At 36.9% G+C, this 20136-nt stretch overlaps 1 protein-coding gene across 5 annotated transcripts in view; it reads right to left on the minus strand.

Annotated features, from left to right (window-relative positions):
• Positions 1 to 360: 360 nt before the first annotated feature.
• The window catches only part of LOC132706539 (GAS2-like protein pickled eggs), a 98028-nt gene continuing 78252 nt past the window's right edge, over positions 361 to 20136 (minus strand). For all 5 annotated transcript variants that reach the window (XM_060677917.1, XM_060677916.1, XM_060677918.1 and 2 more), the window contains 7 exons: positions 14320 to 14427; positions 9306 to 9478; positions 7621 to 7815; positions 6842 to 7185; positions 5202 to 5603; positions 2001 to 2140; positions 361 to 1847 (listed from right to left, as the gene is read on the minus strand). In XM_060677917.1, the coding sequence (XP_060533900.1) occupies positions 1662 to 1847; positions 2001 to 2140; positions 5202 to 5603; positions 6842 to 7185; positions 7621 to 7815; positions 9306 to 9478; positions 14320 to 14427 (1548 nt within the window). In that variant the 3' untranslated portion in view covers positions 361 to 1661. The remainder of the gene's footprint in view (positions 1848 to 2000; positions 2141 to 5201; positions 5604 to 6841; positions 7186 to 7620; positions 7816 to 9305; positions 9479 to 14319; positions 14428 to 20136) is intronic.

Below are 20136 nucleotides of genomic sequence, written 5' to 3' on the forward strand. Positions count from 1 at the left end.
TAGGTTTTCTGCATAGTATAATATAATAAATATATAAAATATCAATAGCAATTAAAGCAACAGCGGCTTTCGTAAATTTTTGTTTATACCTTTCACATCGGAACAAAAGCTGAAAATAATTTAAAAAAAAATCAATTAACGGATAAGATTAAGATTAAAAATTCAAAATATGAATCTCGTCGTTTCGTTTCTTTTCTCTTCAACTACTTTCACTGTTTTTTTCTAAAAAAAAAAACCTTCGTTGATTTTAGTAGAAAAAATGAGCTGAAACTGCCCGCCCGCGTTAAGTTTAAGTATTTTAATTGCGAGGTTCGCGTATGAAATTAAAAATGAAATTCTTTATCGAAAATCATTTTTATAAAAAAAAAAATGGCGGAAATATGTTTGTTTAATTTGTAATGGCATTGGGATGCGGTTTTTCGAAAGTATTGCGAGTATTTCAAATAATTGTAATATCATATCAATCCTTCATGTCCCAGATCCATCCCATATGACTTACGGAAATAAAACTCACCCAGATGTATTAGTCATTTTTTTTTATTGTAAAATTGCAACAATAAAAGGTAAAATTAATAAATAAGACAATAAAAATTGTATAGTCCGGTTAAGGTATATAGTAATAATAATACACGATAATAAAATGTTGTACAATTGTTCTCGTCCAAAAAATCATAAAACTGGTGGGTTATAATTATTTTTAATACGAAAGTTGGAATGTGATTTCTAAGTCTGTCGCTAGAAACATTGAGCCTTTTCAAAAATATTTCTTCCGATTTTTAAAAATATCTAACAACTTGAACGATTTCTACGCGTTTGATTTGTTCCTTAAATACAATATAATATTATACTTGATCCACTATACGAATATGGGCTCACCCCTCCTCGTTTTACTCTTATATGTCCATTTTTATGAGGTACTGCCCACCTACGTTCCCCTTTCTGAAGTAAAACGAGCGGGGTCGCGAGAGATAAATTGTTCGCCATTATATTTCAAATTCAAAATTAACGATAAATGTTAGCACCTATGTGGTAAGGGTAAACCGTAAAAAATTACGCGCGAATAAGCGGTTAGTAACGCGAGGAGAGGATGAAGCGGAGGAAAAACATTTTTTTCTTTGTTTGCCCCCGTAAAAACGACCCCCTCCCCCGCAATTTCGATATATTTTGATTACGCGTTTTTTTTTTTGTCAAAAATATGTCGGGAGCTTCCTGGACGTTTTTCTTCTCGGGATGTTTCTCGACTCGGGCGGAGGCCACATTAAAAGTTTGTACTTTGAGTATAATCAATTATTGACGTCATGTTTTTTTTTGCACGCCCACCTATTATTGGCAAGACCGTCTCGTTTACGTATCCTCGTTAGGGTTGAAAAAAGTGCGGTTAGACTAGACTACACTAACACTACAGTAAGTGTTATATAAAAAAAACTACCTTAGGGCCTATGATATTGCTTCCTAATAACACCCTGTGTCTTTCTTCCTCTACAAAGGCGTTTTCGCACTCCACGCCATCTGGTGGAATGTTGAAATTTTTTTAAAAAACTGATATACGCGATCTGGCCTACGAACTATACGGTAAATAGCACCTGGCGCCACCGGACGGACAGTCCGGCGACTACTACTGGAGGATCGATAGTCGATCCGTCTCTCGTCTTCTCTGCCCTTCAGGCTTTGAAGGAGACGGGGGCGGGTATTTTCGACAAGTTATTCTCCGGTCTCGAGTCCTTCCTGGGACTCCGGTAGGACACGCGTTGCGGCGTTTGCCTGACGAATTTCGTCGGGGCCTGCGCGTAGTCGTCCTCGTTGTCGAGGGTGCTCAGGCTGCCGTATTTACGGAGCAGTTCCTGGACCTGTTGCCCGTGAAAATTTTATTTAACGGAATTAAATTTTTTTATATTTTGTAGCTACATAGTTTTTTCCGTCGTTTTTGAATATTTTTACAAAATTGAGAGAATCGATGAGATTTTATGTTTCGTCAAAAAGTTTGAGGGTGACTGACTCACCTGCATGGCTATGGTCTGATCGTCGTCCGCACGTTTGACCGCGTCAAGCAGCTCCTGCTTGAGTCTGCTTTTGGTGGGCGACGTGTGTGCCGACGCCGACGTCCTTCTGTTATCGCTCACCGCCGACACGCTTCTTCTCGCTGAAAAAAAAAAATCGTTTGCGATTTTTCCTTCCACTTTTTGATACATATCAGTTTTTTTTCTCTTGTTCCTCTGAAATAATCGATCAGTGCGCTTTTATTTTCCGTAGAGATTAGGGCGTTAGCCTCTCGCTGTGTAATTTTCGTGATAACTGTGCAAGTTGCTTTCTTTGGAGGCAACGGATAGTTCCAAGGTACGTTATCTTTTTCTCTTTCAACATATATTTCATTGATCAGTTTGATTTAGCAGATTTAGCAGCGTTTATCACGTACACCTGCTTTTGGAAGTTTGTTCGCTCCTTCGGCATAATGTCAGATGCTGGTGGATCAGTTTAGAGTCATGCGACTCAATTTTGGTTCGTTTTGGTTAGTGCGGCTCGACTTCTTAGCCCCAGCTTTGGTGGCGTATGGCTCAGATTCAGAGGCGTGAGGCTTGATTTTAGAGTCGTGTGGTCTCAAATTCTCTCATTTTGTAGTTTATAGACCATTTAGTTTTGGCTTTAATTGAAGAACAACCGAACATCTTTCTCATTGCAAATAAGGGCATCATCTCGTTTGCAATGCCAACTCGTTTTCCAACCAACAACAATGCCAATGTTTTCAGAAGGGTATTGTGGAAATTATCTGTCATCCGAGACAGTTAAAAAATAAGTTACGTAAAGCTCAGTCGGAGTTTGCGAGAAAAGAGCTGACGTATTGGATCTTAGTCGCAAATGTCACAGTAGCTTCACCGTTACTGCAAAGAATTCTACGGTCAGCATCGCATTTGTATGACGACGAAAAATTTGAATTGCTTCGTAAAGAACAAGAGCTTGAGATCTCAAATGATAAGAAAACGATAAAGACAAAACGGGTAAGCTCGTCATTGTAAGGGCCAATTCTTGAGATACAGGCACAAAGCTCTGATTATCCGAGGAGGCCGACAACTTTACTAAGTAAAATGGATAGTTATAGACACTCCGTTAAGTCTCTTTAATATCATCAAAGTTTTCTGACCGTATGTTACAGGAGCGTATACTGTATTTTATGAGCTTCCTGCTCTTCAGCGTTTAAACAATCTCAGCAACTTTCAAGTAACCATTTCCGCTTCCACCTATTTGGGAATATCAAATGTTGATTGTGGCGGTGGAAGCATGGCAAAACGTAGCTGAGAATTTTGTTTTATAGAGTTTGTTTCCCCCCTAAGCCGATTGCATTGTCGCAGACTTCAAATGTTGGCCAATCGACAAACCACAAAAAGAAGTTTGCTTTAAGCATTTCATGAATAAAAGAAAAGTTGGTTAGATTTGCACATGACAACAGTGCACAAAAGTAACAGACACACATGTATTCAATAGCTAGAAGCTAAAAGAAAATAGAATTAGTTCAGTTACTTCAATCCGATAATCCATCTTCTAAAGCAGACTTTTAAAATAACCCACCGATTTAACATAAACCTGACTTCACATTATATCCCAAGGGTTTACATGCTTTCTCTCCAGATAGCTATCCCGGAGTGGTATCCGTCTCAACTAATCGGCGTAATTTCTGGGGGTACGTCGGATCTGGATCTTTATGATCGGTCAAAATGCGAATGTCGTGGATGATTTCTATCGGATTTGAGATTGCAGCCTAGACCGGATCTCTACGCCTTCAACTTTGTTGTTCTTCAATATCTGAGCAAATTAAAGGGCCTACATAATAATGGCCCCGAGATGGGAGTTTTGTGGAAAGTTTGTGGAAACCTGGACCTTGGAGCCCGAGCTCTGGGACCTCCCTTCCTAATTCCAGATTTCAGTCCACATCTGATAAATACGAAGACCAACGGGCCATCGCGTGAAACCAATCTTTTGACTTTGGAAAGTTCTAAAATTCAGGCTGAAATGTTCAAGTTGTGCACAGAAGAACACACAGGAACGCGCAGCACTTGCCATTATCGCCACGCAAAACAAGTTATGATTGATTTCACCGTTGCCGAAGAAAAATGAAAATTGTTGCCAACTTATACCAAGGAAACAATCCATGACCGCCAGTTGAGTAAAAAATATTTCTGTTGAGGTAAAAATAAATTCGCCATTAAACAATTAATTAATTCCTTCCCTCAAAATAACTTCGTTCTTACAATTCTTTTGGCTTTTCTATTCTATCGCGGTCAAAAATACGAGCCCTGCAGTACATGGCCATCGAATGTCTTGTAGAAAAGCAACTCGCACAGGGAAACATTATTAAACGTGCGCATCGTCAGGCAGGATTGAAGGCGTCGAAAATAAGAGGACTCCAAGAGGCTCTATCCCATAGCCGATGTTGGCTATTTCTCGCCAATCGGCAAGAAATGGAAGGTAGATGAAGCTACGATAATTACGCAGAAAGAAAGAAAGAAAACGCACCATTGAGGCCGTGTTAGGCATGAGCAGAGCAAAGTTGAAAATTCTGCACACCTTAGACACTGCAACCTCAAATACACACGATGATGTACTTGGTTACACATTTGTCTTCGTTTGGTTTTATCCTTCGATAAAGCCTGCCAGTCCTGCACTTTCATTTCCTTTGGGTCATTTTGAATCCATTGTGTCGGCGGCTTACCTCCACCCATTCTTCCAGTTATCCGCCCGCTCAGGATCTGCTTAGAAGGAGGTTTATCTCCCAGTCTTGCTTCATGTCAAAGCCACCTTAATCTTTGAGCTCTTGAAACGTTCGTTATGGATAGTTCTCCATAGAGTTCTTTATTAGTCCTTCTGAGCCACTCATCAGCTCTTTTCTTTCGACCAAATATTCTTCTCAATACTTACATTTCTAATGCTTCCGCCTTTCATACGGCACATCCATACAAGATTAAGGTTTACTGTCATCATCATTGTTTTGTACACTCGACTCCTTGACACGTGTATGTGATGTAATTCCAAAATACATCACATATTAAGAACAAGGACGCACGATGATGAGGGCGAGATATTGTGTCGAGGTTCGGAGGTAAAAATATTCAAAATTAGGGACTGATATTCTGAAACTTGAGAATCTAAAGGACATGCCGCCCCACGAACTTGATGGGGTAAGTATAAAATTGGTTGCAGCGACGACTTACCGGTTGAGTTTCTCTGAAATGGAGGGGGCGTGAACGTGTCGCTGCTCAAACTGGGTCTCGCGCTCTTCGACCTCCCGTTCCAGGTGTTGATCTTCGACTCCGGTTTCTTCACAGACATCGTCGTCGGAGTCGTTTTCCTCACGCCGTGGCCCTTGAACGTCTCGGGACGGTCGGTGCTGAGAGAACGTCGCAGGATCGGTTTCGATTCGTCTTCGTCTTTGATTTGGACCGGGCGTACGGGTTTCAGCAATGAAACAGCATCCGTCTCGACGCAGATCGGTTTCGGTTCCGGCGTCGCTCTCGTCAAAAATTTCGGCTCGTTTTCGTAGATGCGCTGCGAGAAGCTGGTTTTGCGCAGACCGAAATCGTTCAGTTCGTCCTCGGTATACACTTGATGATGTTCTGGAATACGCGTACCCAATTTTTTTTCAAATAAATAAAATAATTTTGCGGATAAAATGTACAGTGCGTCATTATTAATAAAACTTTCGTGATGCAGTGCTAACTTTTTAATAAAATGAAATGTGGCATGAACAGGGTCGCAGTCAACATTTTTCAGAGCCACAAATTTTGATATACAAACTAAACTTGTGTTGTTTTTGATGGAACACCCTTGCATAAGAATTATTTGAAATACAAAGTTTAAGTATTAATTTGATATTTTTTATGAGAAGACCATGAAAAATTTTTTTGGTAACTCTTCAGCACATTTATTATTGACTTCGTCAGTGGAAATAATGGATGCACTGACTGAATCTGCTAACCCCTTTATACGAGGTGTGTCCAAAAAGTAAGGTGACATAAGTTTTATCAAAAAGTATTACTTATTCGTGAAAAATGCTTATTAAAAATCCTTTAAGCGCTTTCTGGTATAGCCTTGAATTATTTCATAGATTTTTTCATTATTTTTTCAATCGTTCCAAACCTCCCTCCTTTCATGGGTTTCTTGAGTTTTGGGAACAGATATCCCACATGATTGTGGTTTTGTTTTTGGTCAAAAAGTTAGACACAAGCAACGGTGCATTATTGTAATGCACAGTTCATAAATTGTTTTTCCACAATTCGAGACGTTGTCCTCGTATTTGTTATCGCACACGGCGCATAACTTCAACTAATACTTATTATTGACCGTACGAACCTTGGAGACCCTTGATGTACTAGGTCACGATAATCAAAGAAAAGTGCTTTTCGGTTTCGACGTCATAAGCATATACCCATAATTGGTCATCAGTTATGACTTTTTTGAGCATAACAAGATCATCATTGACGTCTTGTAACAGCTCTTGAGCGATGCTCTTTCGCCGGTCGTTTTGTTCAAAATTAAGCAGTTTCGGAACAAATTTTGTTGCTACCACATTTCGTGCCCAAAACTTCGGAAAAAAATGTATGGCACGAGCGATCTGTAAAATTCTTTGTTAATTTTTTTTTTTTTTTTGACAGAGAAAATTGCCGAGCACACAAAACACGTCTAACAGTTGGGTCTCACAACCAAAAGGTAAACTTACAAACTGACTCTATGTCAGGGGCGTGTGTACCCACATACCAAAATAAATATATCGAAGATCGAATGTATGTACCCGCCCAATTAAAAAATTCGCCTCACTTATTGAACACGTGTAATACGAAATGAAAAAATGTACCATTCTCTTCGACATCTTCGGCCGAATTCTGACTATAAACCGACGACCGCTGCTTGACTTTGTCCTGGACGACGCCCAAGCTTCTGTATCCCTCGTCGGACATTTCGGACGTGGTGTCGCTCTGGTCCGTGTCGTTCACGTGGAGGCTCGCTTCCGATTTCATAACCTTACTGTCTACGACGGGTATCTGTACGCTGGTAACGTGTTTCGATTTGGGCGATGTAGGGATGAACGGTAAACTTTGGGGACCGCTACCCCTCTGCGCGGGACTTTTGTTGGGGGTGGTGGCCGTGGTCAATTTGGTGACGTGGGTAGAAGTGAAGTTGGGGGTGGGGCTGCGAGACCTGTAAACCCGGTGTTCAGATCGTCCATTACGTTTTTGATCCAATTGATATATCTTAAACATTTGTATACTTTGTCTCAAAGTATATCGTATTGACTTTTGTCAGTAATTTCTTAACAGGTATATTATTAATTACATTTAAGTTTACTTGGTGTCACAAATGTTCTACGTAGCAAGTAGTTTGGAGTTAATTCCACTTCTGATCTGACAGTTTTTACCCATACCCTGCATCGAATCAATCATCATCTAGGCAAATTATACATCCGTTTTCGAATTTATACTATATACGATATACTTTGAGACACATCATATCATGTACCTATTAAAGCGAAACGGAAAGAAATTTTCAAAAGTTCGGTTCCATAATAAGAGATCATTCCATTTTTCTTCTATCGGCAGCAATTAGACGAAACTGTAAGTCGAAAAAACGTCTTACCTGTTAGGTGGTAGGGCAAGCGTTTTCCTGGGTAAGTTAGGACTGACGGAGCGTCTGCTGGCATCGATATAGGACGTGTGCGACGGCGACCTCGAGCGGGACCTATTGAGGGAGTTCATCGGCGGCCCCAATGTGTGGTGGGAACCTGCAGTGCCGTTAATAGTGGGCGGCAAAGATGCGGGCGATACTGCGCATCTATGAGCAAAATGATATCCACAATTTTTTTATTTTTTTTAGTTTAAATTCGGATTCATTACCCTGTGAGATCAAAGTAGAAAGAATACTGATCTTTAATTTTGATTCTGTTCGTTTTTTGCTCACATTACTATTTCTCGAGACAATGGCCGCAAAAGACCGCGCTCGGCTAATTCCCGCCAATTATTTCCCAAGGTCATTTATGAGCGTTCGGTGCCAGATTCGCAAAGACATTATATAATAATTATATGTAGAACTTAATGAAGAATTAAAACATTTTTTCGTCGAATTTCCAGTACACGAGCGAAAGTCAGTGTTTGGGTTCCTACTTAGGAGTTCAGTACCAAAATTTCACATTTTTATAAAATTTTACATCAGTTCGTCTTTTTACGACTAATATGCTTAGATTAAAAATAATCATAAAATCATCAACAAATTTTTTTTCTGAATTATTTACAAACCAAGATGGATTACATATTTACAGTTCGCATATTTTATACCAGATTTAATTTAGCAGGTTTTCCGCATGACAAGGCAAATATTTTAGGAATAAAAAAACTTACTTGTACGTGTTTAAATAACGATTACGAATATTGTTAAAATAGACAACGATATTTGCTAGGCCGTTGCCTCATTAAACATGATTTAACTGAGCGAAGACTTTTTTTTAGCGAACGCGCGGTTCCAATTAAACAGGATACCGCAGTTCAAATATTTACGAATTTTAGATAAGAAGTCTGTTTGCACTATACTTGATATACACGATAGTTCCGGGTAATCTATCGCACCGACCAAACTTAATTAAATATACTTCGCATCAAAATTCGGGTCAATTTGAAAGTTAATTTTTTCGCGAACTGCTGACTCGATTTAGATGTATATTTTTTGTCCCATCTTTTCTTAGCACCTCTTTTTTTAAACAAGTCTTTATCCCACTTATTAAATGAAATACGGAATTTAATGTCAAAGGCAACAATTATCAACATTAAACAAATAAGAATTCAATATTGAATATAATTTTAATTTGTGATTGATTGGTATTAGTTCCTATTTTCGTGATAACGATCATCCAAGGAAGCAGGTGAGGGTTGCTAATCTCTAAGCTTGTGCTATCCACTTGACCCCATAAATGTCATATTAGGTTAAGATCTGGAGTATCTGGAGGTCAGTTCAAAGTCTTAGTTCATCTTATTTAAATAATTTTATACTATTCTTCCACTATGTCGTCTGACATTATAAAATGGCTCTCGCAACCCGCGAAACTTATTCGTTTGACATTATGTTCCGCATTTCATTTCATAACTGAGATAAAGGCGTGAAAAAAAAAACAAGATGCTCAGACAAGACTACTATGCATACACTATGAATACACTTAGACAGACACGGAATTTCCCACAAACTTTAACAACCATCGAATAGAAAACTTTTTTTTCTTAAAACACATGCCTAAAACTTTATTTTAAATAAGTACCGCGTACTTAGTTATTTACCTGTCGTAAAAGACCTGAGCCCCATGAAGATCGGGCGCCCTTCCCGGAACGAGCCGGGCCCCTTGAGTAGGCCGGTGCTGGACCCTGCACCTGCAGGGGTCGTGTTTATCCAGGTAATGGGACAGGGTATCCCAGCCCCCACCCACCCGTACCATTACGTGTTTTCTTAGGATCTGCAAGCAATTTTTTAATTTGATTATCCCCAAATTTTATTGTAATTTACTTTCCTAAAATTAAATAATTGATGATTTAAGCAAGGTAACACTTCTAGAAAACCCTGTATAATAGAATAATGTATTGTAAAGTCTGTTCATAGGTATGAGAAAGTGACTAACTGATACGAATTAAGGAAAGACCTGGGCAGGCTGTAAGACTGAAATATGGCCCAACAGGTCCGTACTTTGCTTAGAATTTAATTATTTGGGGTTTTGTTAGGAAAAATACTAAACAATATTCATTTATTTATTTATGTATGTATTTATGTTTAAATCTAAAATAAAATTACAAATTATTTTTATTACCACATAATATATCAGTATCACTATCGCTATCATCGCCTGTTCTAATTATTATTTGTTCTATATTATTTGAAATATGGATATACGATTGTTCTGCTTTTTCTATATGTTTAACAGAATTTGTCCAACTTTGTAAAGGGATGTTAAAAACTTCGGTTTCTATAAGTTTGAGGACATTGGAGTTAACACGGGGAAAAACATTGTTATGACGAATGGCAGATTTCAGTTGGTGCCAAACATGTTCAATAGGATTAAATATACAGTGGTAAGGAGCAAGCCTTGAAACTGCATGCCCAAGATTTTTTGAATAATTATCACAGACGTATTCCTTTTGTAGGTTCAAGCTTTGTAGAACCTCAATTAATTGCTTTTTGGTATAATCTTCGTGAAAATAAATGTCGTTATTATACATGTAGTTTTGGACTGTTGCTTTTGTGTGACATGAGGAAGGGGTTTTAGTCAACTGTCCACTGTGATAACTTGCATTGTCCATTACAATTACGCTATTAGGAGGAATGTTTGAAACTAGTTTGTTTTTAAACCAACTTTCAAATAAATCAGCGGTGGTGTATTCATGGTAATCCAGAGAAGAACCTTTAATATTTTTCGCAGACATGGAAAGTCCATTTGGAATTCAACCATCTTGAGAGCCAGCATGCAAAATAGTTATTCTTTTACCTCTTTGTGATGGCGCGTTTGTTTTACACTTATCGGTTGAGTCAACCTGACCCTTTTCCGGGGTATCCTAAGTGTCGAACCAGGTTTGTTGTTCTCTATAAATCCTAATTTTTTCTAGTTATTTCAGTCGCCATTTCCGAATTCTAAAAGATTCCATTAAAACTTGTCTTTTGTCAATTTTTTTAAAATCTAAACCCATATGTTGAATACACTTCCCTAAGGTAGTTCTGCCACATTTAACACCGGTTTCATCTTTTTCAAGCCTCCTAATTAAGATATCTAATGTAGGCACGCTTTGTTCCTCGTATCTTGATCACTTTCGTCTACACTCGAGAAAATGTCAGCATCGCTTCTTTTTTTCCTCGCTGAAATGGGATTATTCACATTTTTCCATACAGTTGATGTTGGAATTTTCAATGTGGCCGTTTCTTCTAAAGATGCTTGCTTGCTGGCACCACGTTCAATGAGAGTCAAATAAACATTGTTTATAACTTCCTTAGTCTCAATAGAATAGTGTTTTCTACATTTGGGCGGGAGCATCTCCTGAGATACACTAGACTCGCACATATTTTGCATAATTCGGACACGATTCAACACACGCTGTATTACACACGAAATAAGAATGATTACTAATAAACTTAAACTAAGTAGTATACCAAACCAAAAAATATTAAACACAGGTAGGTATAAAATAATTTTCTATTGCGGACCTCAATTTTACCTGAATTTAAATTCCGAAACTTTAGGTAATAATCTTGTATGTTAATGACCACCCTTGGATAATCCCATTCAAAAGCAATTGGTCACTTTCTTGTATCTATGAACAGACCATACTAAATACATACGAACACTTGTATATATGACAAAAATCTGTGACCATTTTCTAATTCTAAACATTCCGCAACGTTTTTATATTGAGAGTTACGGGAAATGTTTCCAAAGTTCTGAGCATTTCTATTTTTTTTTTAATTTAACCAAATCACTTTTTCCAGTGCCTTCTCGATCCACATGGCACATTATACGTCAGTTTAACTTGCAAATCGAATATCCTTTTTTGACAAGTGCTTGTTGCAAATTCGAATATTTTGCGTTAACACGCAATTCCAAAATATCCTAAGCATTAACTTTGCAACAGTTATTTTTTGTTTTGACTTTTGGTGTCAAGATTGACACATTCGGTCGGTGGTTGTTATTCCTTGTCAAAATTCATCACCATAATAAGTATCAGAACTGTTAAATTTCTGTTCTGGTCCCAACAGCTTTGATACCTAGCCCGCTGAAACCGTGCGTCTGTCCTCTTTCAGCAGTTTCTGCGGCGGCAGTAATATTTCTTGCATTTACCGACGTGCTTTCACAAGCACGTACTCCACCGATCGATATGATATTCCACAGGTTTCAAAACGATCGGTCCGCCGATGACCAATACACCAAATACTGTTTGCAGTCCCTTTTCACAAAAAGAAAATTATTGTTCTTTGAGATTTTGATGCGTCTTCGTCTTCCATGGTTACAAAAACATTGTTATAAAAACGCGTCCTATATCAGTCGAACAACTAAATCAGACTGAAGAATATTACACCAGATGGATACCTAAAAATGTCAATGCCCCTAAGTTCTCCCTAATTTAATTATAGCACAATTCTCAAAACTTTGGAAACAACCCTATAAATATCATTCCATTACTACTTGGGCCATTTTATAACTATTCTATTTTGCGCCAAAACCCATTTACCATTTTATAACCGTTCTAGTTATAATTGAGTTAGGTACTTGGAATCATTTTAATTTACTAACATTCCAGACGACAGCCCTGCTTTTACTTGAAATATATCTTAATTTGTTTAATTTTATTCCCGATTTCTTATAATTATTCGGAAAATTCCAATTTATAAACTAGAATATCATAGAATTTTGTTATACGGAATATGGAAGCTACTACATATTACGAAAATTTCTAGTTCCTTTTTTCATTACTTAAAATTGTTGTTTTACTATCAGAAATCAATTTTAACGAAAGCATTTTTAAAAAATATTTCGTTCGCTCTTTTACAGTTTCCCCTCCAGCTTTTTATTCCTACTAACGGACTTAATGAAGCAATCGGCAGGAGAAGACCACACACGGGGTTGGAAAAAGAAAATTAGTGGTAATTACCGATGTTTCGAGTCCGCTGCCGCGCGTGTGACACTGGACGATGAAGAAGAATACGAAGAAAAAAAAACGTCCCGCGTTATATTATCTCGTTCGTCACACAAGGTCGGGACGGCTGTGCAAACGTAGGCATTTTAATAGTCAATAATTATCGTGGTTGTTTTGTTCGTCGGCAATTATCTGAGCCTATCGACCAATAAAGAAGACGAGTTTCTAGTCGAGTACGTGTGTTGGAAGGTTGAACAGGTGATTTTGACGCGTCAGGAGAAAACCGTATACGCGGATCTGATGGACGACATTGAAAAGCAACTGCGAAATCTTCGCCAATCTTCGTGAATAAACGTATGAAAGTTCCCCAAACGTATAGAATAGAATAAACGTATAGAAAAAGTCGGTAAATAAATCTTTTCTTTTTTTCAGTGCCGACATCTATTGGAACATGATGTATAAGTCCAGCAAATTTTTAAATTCAACTTTAATTTAACATTTGAATAAAAAAATACATAAAAGATTTTTTGCTCAACTAATTTATGACGTCTGATATGACGAAATACATTACTCTATGTATATGTTATAAACTATAAAAGAAAACTTGTGTCAAACGTCTTAAGTTTTTAGACACAGGGTGATAAAGTTTTCAAAATTAAAATATATATTTTTTTCATATCTGACAGATGACAGATGCAGAGAAACTAGATTTATTTTTCAGTGAAAACCGCGTAACGGATTAAAAATTAAATCTGCTCATCAATGAATTATTTTTTTAAGGAAATCAGTGGCGTGCCACTGACTGTATATGAACAAATAATATTTTGGTTGATCCCGTCGCCACTGCACTAGTGAAATCAAGCACTTTTTGAAAAAGAAAATATCTATCTAAAACAAAATATCAAGTTTTTAGTTTACTATTGTCATTTAGAAAAAAAAAAAATAATTAGAAAACTGTTCTTTTTACTTATACTTTTTTAATGAAATAACATAACATCCTAGCAATCAGATAAATAAAGAACGATTCTTATTATTAAATTGTCGGTTATAAAATTAATAACAATCTTTTTGAAAAAAGTAGAACATAGAAACTATACACGCGTCAGCGCTTTTCCTCATATTGTCGCGCACTTAAAAAAAATACACCTCAGAGTCTACGTACTTTCATTTTTTGAAGCATTTTAATAAAACAGACAGACAATTACTTAAGTAACAAATAAGAATAATGATAATTCTCCGAATGCTGCAGCACCTAGGTTCCCCTATGTATGTAATTTATTGGAAGCCATGGAGATTAACAAAATGAGACATTCAAATGTATTGCTTAACGATCAATTAGATTTAAATACCTCTCTTTTATTGAACTTAAATTCTCGCAACAACATTAATTAAGGTCAGTTTGTAAATATTACATTTGATAAAGACACGGTGTTGCCCAAAACAATTGTCATGTCAAAATATATAATTTCGTGAAAATCTGAACTTTTAGTTCTTATTTATTTTGATAAATGGATTTTAAAAGCCACCTCAGTTCAATTTTTCCAATTTGTTATCATAACTTTTGCTACGAAGGAATTTCAATTGATTAATGAGGAATTCCGAGAAATTCCGCGAATAATTCAAAACAATTACAAATATAAAAATAATTCCGGTGTCGTTTATCCCTTATCCCAGAACTTACCCTGACGAAAATGAGCACTTTGGTGTCTCCGATCCTGTACTTGCCCTCCGACACGCGTATCATCGGGAACTGGGTCGGGCACGTGCATTTCTCCACCAGATCTCGAACCTGGAACGAGGAAAAACGTTCGAGTTGTTATCGTGGCGTCGACCCCGGGCCCGGAACCGTATCCCTGCGGCATACAGCGACGAAAATTTACATACGGTCGCCTCTAACAACCGCAATAAGTTATAACACGACATCGTCGCGCGCTACCTTCCATAAATTAAAATTGCTTTCACTGAAAATCGTGAAGATCGTTAAGTCGTGTGGTTTATTAATTCAAATTTCAGGAGTAGCCATGGGCGGTACACGAATGTTTCACCCCTTCGCGCCGCACGCGTAGGGGTTAAAATGTCGACAATTATATAACGATCGAACGTAATTATTTGTTATTAAGCCGAGCTTAAATGGAGCGTGTTTTCCGCGTTGAATGGTATTGATTTTCTCCATGTAGTAGTATTTTTTCTCAAATTTATTATTTATTATTATTATTATTTCATTTGCTTTTTCAAATATCTCGCGCCCTGTAAAATTGACGAAACCTGAAACTCTCTTACGACGCGCTTTACGATACTGTTCAAATAAAACTATCCCATGTTGAAAGGGTTTTCATTTATCGCCAATAATTTAACCACAAAAACGAAAATTTTTAGGATATTTTAGATTTTTTGCCCATAAACGATACACCCCGTATATGATGCAATCATTGTTCGAAGTAAAGAGCCCTGAATTTTCCACGCGTCCTGGTTCAAGAATTTTTGGAAAATAGTAAATGGTTTTCTAGAAAATAAGCTTTTTCTGAAACCAAAATGTGATAGACCAAAATCTCAAATACAAAAATTGCAGATCTTGATGCGGCCTATGACACTGTTTGAACTGATTAGCCATATTTTTTTACGTCTTTTAGATTTTTGCCTACAATTTGAAAATCGGGTATATAATCGGGTATATAACTGGACCTTCCGCGTCTGGTGGTTAAAGAATTTTGCCTACCGGATGGACGATTACGGAGAAAAACATATTTTTCTGGAAGTCAAAATTACCAAAAAAAAAACAACAATTTAAAAAAAAATCGTGGACACGGATCTTTACTTGTTGATATCTGCAAATTTCGAACACTTAATACATTTCTTATTTAGCACAGAATATCGGGAACACCCTGTACAAGAGGTGAAAACCTCAAATACAAAAGTTTTTGCTGTCTATGCGGGCTATATTGCAATGTAAAAGAAAGTGACATCTGAATCATGGTCTTTCAGTTATAACCATTTTTTTTTAATACTTCCCGACCCCCAGCCCCCCATTTTTTTTCAATAGGTTCCGTCACGTCAAATATGAAGTCGATTGCTTCAAATTTCGAACACTTATCGTGTTTCATACCAATGTCCAAAAAACAGTAGAAAATTGCGAAAACAAGACGGAGGCCGGCGTCGGATCGAAGCCATTTACTTTCGAAAAATTCGATTTCATCGACTTTCGAAAATAACAAGCAAAAGGGAACGGCGGCAGTGAAGAGAGACTAGTATAGACTTAAACGGAGACATAACATTAACTACTGTTCTAAGAGCGTTGTTGCAAATGTCACTCAGTTGTAGTACAACGCATGAACGAACGAATCAATGAATATTATAAACTACTGACCTAAAAAATATACGGGGAAATTTCAAACAAAAAAATTGTATCCCTGCTTGTGACGCTAATGGATTTCCATGCCGTCGGATCCGCCATGGCGGTCCTGCACGAGGCATTTGCAAACAATAGGGACGGTTTTCGTTGTTAAGTGAACAGGAGACCCGCTGGTTCAAGTAGTGGTCATTTTTAATTATCAACAAGTGGCGAAAGAATGAATAACGACCCATACGGTATGCAGAGATTTACTTTCTAATAATAATTAATCAATAATAGTGGACAAAGAGAGTACTCGACGATCAATAAACTAATTTTAACTCATATTAATTTAATAGAGTAAATTTCGTAAAATTTGATAATTTTTATTCAAGTAAAGTGTGAAATGGCACCCCAGTGAGTTACAGAACGTATTAGTGACTAGTAGCGAACTCTTTTTTTTTTTAATTTATTGGTATTTGAATTGAGGGTTCTATTAGATTCTCATATTTTTTTAACTCCTTCTGTTATGATTTTCTAAAGAGTTACCTTTTTATTTATGCCGACTATCAGTTTTAAACATTTTTGTAAATAACTTGTCGAGTGCTCCTCGTAACCGAATTTTTATCGATTACATTTACGACCGCAGGATTTGCCTTTCAGGTTCGGCCGAATAAAAAAATCACGATAACATTTTCTTTTTATCGAACCCATTAAACGGACGAACGATTTTCAGCAACACCCACGTCCATTTTGGTCAGATGGTTGCCGTGGCACCCAAGGCCGGGATTTCATTAAGTCGTACGTCCAGGTATACTTTTAAAAGGAAACCGTGAATGCCGATTACTGCGTATATATATACAAATACCAAACAATTTAGATCAAATTTCGCAAATGGCAATCGCGCGGCCACGCGGTGACATTCCGCCCACTGGTGTCGTCCTTTTTAAGAAATTTTGCCAACAATTTAAATTTTAATTAGATCCATCGTGGATAACGATCACGTCGCATTGCCTTTCGCGAAAAAAGCTACGCGCTTTTGCGCCATTTTCGTAGGCGGCCAAATGGAAGTTTGTACTCGAGCGGCAATCTGGGCCTTTGCGTTATTTATTTGGTCATTAATTGATAACCGTTGTTAAATATACATTATACATCACATACGTTACAGTTAGAACCGCCGTAATATAAAATCAAATTTGAGTCCACAACAAAGTTGCAGTATTTATTGAAATAATATTTAGAAAAAACAAAACGTAAAATTATACTTTAATTAACCCCCCGAGTCATTCATTTACAAGGTTTCGTTCATTTTTCTCAAAGTATAGTAGTTTTTATCCGCATCTGCATTATGGCAAGTTAAACAATATTTTAATTTTTAATTTTTATCAGATTTGAAACTCTGGGCGGGTGTTTTGATTGATTTATTTATTTTATTTATTTATTATAACAAGGTATCCTAACATGACGAACTAACATCACAATTTATAACGGTACACTAAAACTGAGTACATTTACCTTAATTCAATTGAGCAAGTCTATTTCTAAACCCAAGAAAAAGGAAACACTCAGAAATATCTATGTGCAAAAAGTGACTGTTATAATATTTTTTTTACAAAAGAAATAATGGTGAGTTGCTTCCGAAATTTGTACTATACTTAGGCGCATAGAACAAAGCAGGCGTTCCAGTCATTGCCACCCCCGCATTAATGGATAATTTTTTCAACAGTTTTGGACAGCCTACTCTGTTATTAACAATATTGAGCCAAAAAAGGTCACTATATATTATTCGCCTAACTGATAATTTCAACATATTTTAGAAGTCGAGGCTTGCCTTTTAGATTGTGGTTATATCTAAAGTTCATGAAAAAAATAAACTTTTTTTAATGCTTTTAATTCTGTTTACATACTTATGATATAGAGTCCCCAATATGACTCTATATCAAGATGGGACCGTACGTAGGCGACCAGCGACTTGGGGTCTATTATTATTCGCTAACCTTTGTAAAAAAAATGTTTTCAATATGAATTTCAAAACTCAGTTTTGTGTCTATAGTTACTCCGGGATCCCTGAATACCTACTCCATTGAATTTATAATCAAAAGCTATATCATTTTTTAATGTACTGAACTTAAGATAGTAACATTCGTCAATACTTAAAAACAGTCGATTTTCTAAGCGGTAGTCATGAAACTTATCAAGGTCCTCCTGAAACTTGCGACAGTCGTCGATGCTCCTGACACACTGTGGGCCCATTGCCCAAACTAGGTTGCATGAATTAGATTATTTTCTAGTAACTTTAAAAAAATATTTATTATTATTATATATTGCTGGTAAATAATAATACAAATTTTTTTTCAATTTTCCAGCGTTGCCACATTAGTATTTTTAAAAAAATTGGAAACATTTTGCAATTACTGCACAGTTTTATTCAAAAAACTACTGCAGTCACGTGAAATAATTTAACTGTATTTAAGGAAACAGAAAACATACTATTGAATATATAATTATTTTATTAAAACAACACAGCAAGCAAGAGATCATACGAAACACAAAAAACTTAAAGGATAACAAAAAGCCTTAGAATTGGCTTATAAATAAACTTTTGGTAGAGATGTTTTCAACGTAACATAATTTTTTTAACCCTGAAACCCACTAGGTAAATTATAATTTTAGTCATTCTCGCTGTCATGACATGTCAGACTCACTACCCATACACTCATAGTCATATTCGGAGGTCTCCGAAAAATAGTCATTTTTTGTAAGGCATCGAAGCTCTGGGGCCTTTATTACAGTTTTTTGCCGGTAACTGGCTATAACGGGGTCAGAGGACACTAATAACATTCGCATCATTCGTGGCAATGCGCGAATTTTTTTGGGTGTGATGCTCACGATATCGCCGACAATCTTTGTGACGTGCCTCTTGGGCCTCCTCAGAGAGCTGCCCAATAGGCGCAACACAATGTTTAATAATATCTGTGGAATGGTACAGCAATTTGTGAACGGTTATGGGCGTATAACACCACGAGTAAAGACTTAAATATTTTAAATATTTCTTCTACAAGGTTTTTCTTACTAGAGACACTCCAGAATTGAAACCACGTTTTTTTCGATATTTCGTACATTTTATTTATATCTGTCTTTTTTTTAACTCGATTCTAGTATGCTCTTCAGAAATGGAGTTTAAATGCAACGGAATATTTGCAAAAGTTGTTTCTTTTAGTTTTTTTTTTAAAGATTATTTTCTGTATTTTTGACGTAATTTTTAAAGTCCACACTTACATCTTCCGTAGTTCAGAAAAGGGTGGGGAGACCAGTAGATTTGCGTTCATAGCTTGTACCGGTAATGTTTATGTTGGCTGTCGACTTTTTATCAATAAACTTGTTTAATCTCTTATAGATATAAATAATACCCCTGACCATTAAAAATAAACGAACAGAAATTTGCCCCCGCCCCGCCGCCTCGTCGACGCACACGCACGACTGCCGCGTAGAATTTGTTTATAAACGACGGTCGCACCGGGGCATTCCCAATAACACGTCGAGATTATTAATAATTATTATGGAAACCGCTTCATTATTTAAACTAATGGCGTTAAACGGGTTTCTCTCGGAAAACGTGTAAACGTATACGTATACAGAGTGTTCGCGCGCGCTCGCGCCCTCGTATAATAATATCTCAGTTACGCTTAATGGGATGGAAATTAATTGGACGAAACTGACACGTTTCATCTCGCGTTCGTTGTTAACAAACACGCGGCGTTGTGAAATGAAATTACTTACTACTATTTATATGCTAATCGTCAACAAACGGATTATACTTATAGGAGTGCGACGCTTGAAGAACGACGTTTGCAAATAATACATTTCGAAAATTCGAATTCTGACCACGCAATCTATACATAATAATCTTCTCGACACCTGATTCACTATTCTCGAATTTCAGGGAACAGAAATCCATAAATAGTTAAAATGCAGTATTCTTAAAAAAAAATCTATTAAAAAACCAAAAAAATTTATACTTTTCTTCCTTAAGTGAGGAAGTTTACGATCATCAAAGCGCATTCTTAATACAGCTGATCCAAATAACTGATTTGCGGTCAGTGACCGAGAATTACACTGACGCAACCCCAACTAGACTTGACAAACTAATTACCAGATCAAGAAATAGAA

The sequence above is a fragment of the Cylas formicarius genome, unplaced genomic scaffold (genome assembly GCF_029955315.1).
Source record: "Cylas formicarius isolate icCylForm1 unplaced genomic scaffold, icCylForm1.1 PGA_scaffold_8__14_contigs__length_24414737, whole genome shotgun sequence".
In the NCBI taxonomy this organism is placed as follows: domain Eukaryota; kingdom Metazoa; phylum Arthropoda; class Insecta; order Coleoptera; family Brentidae; genus Cylas; species Cylas formicarius.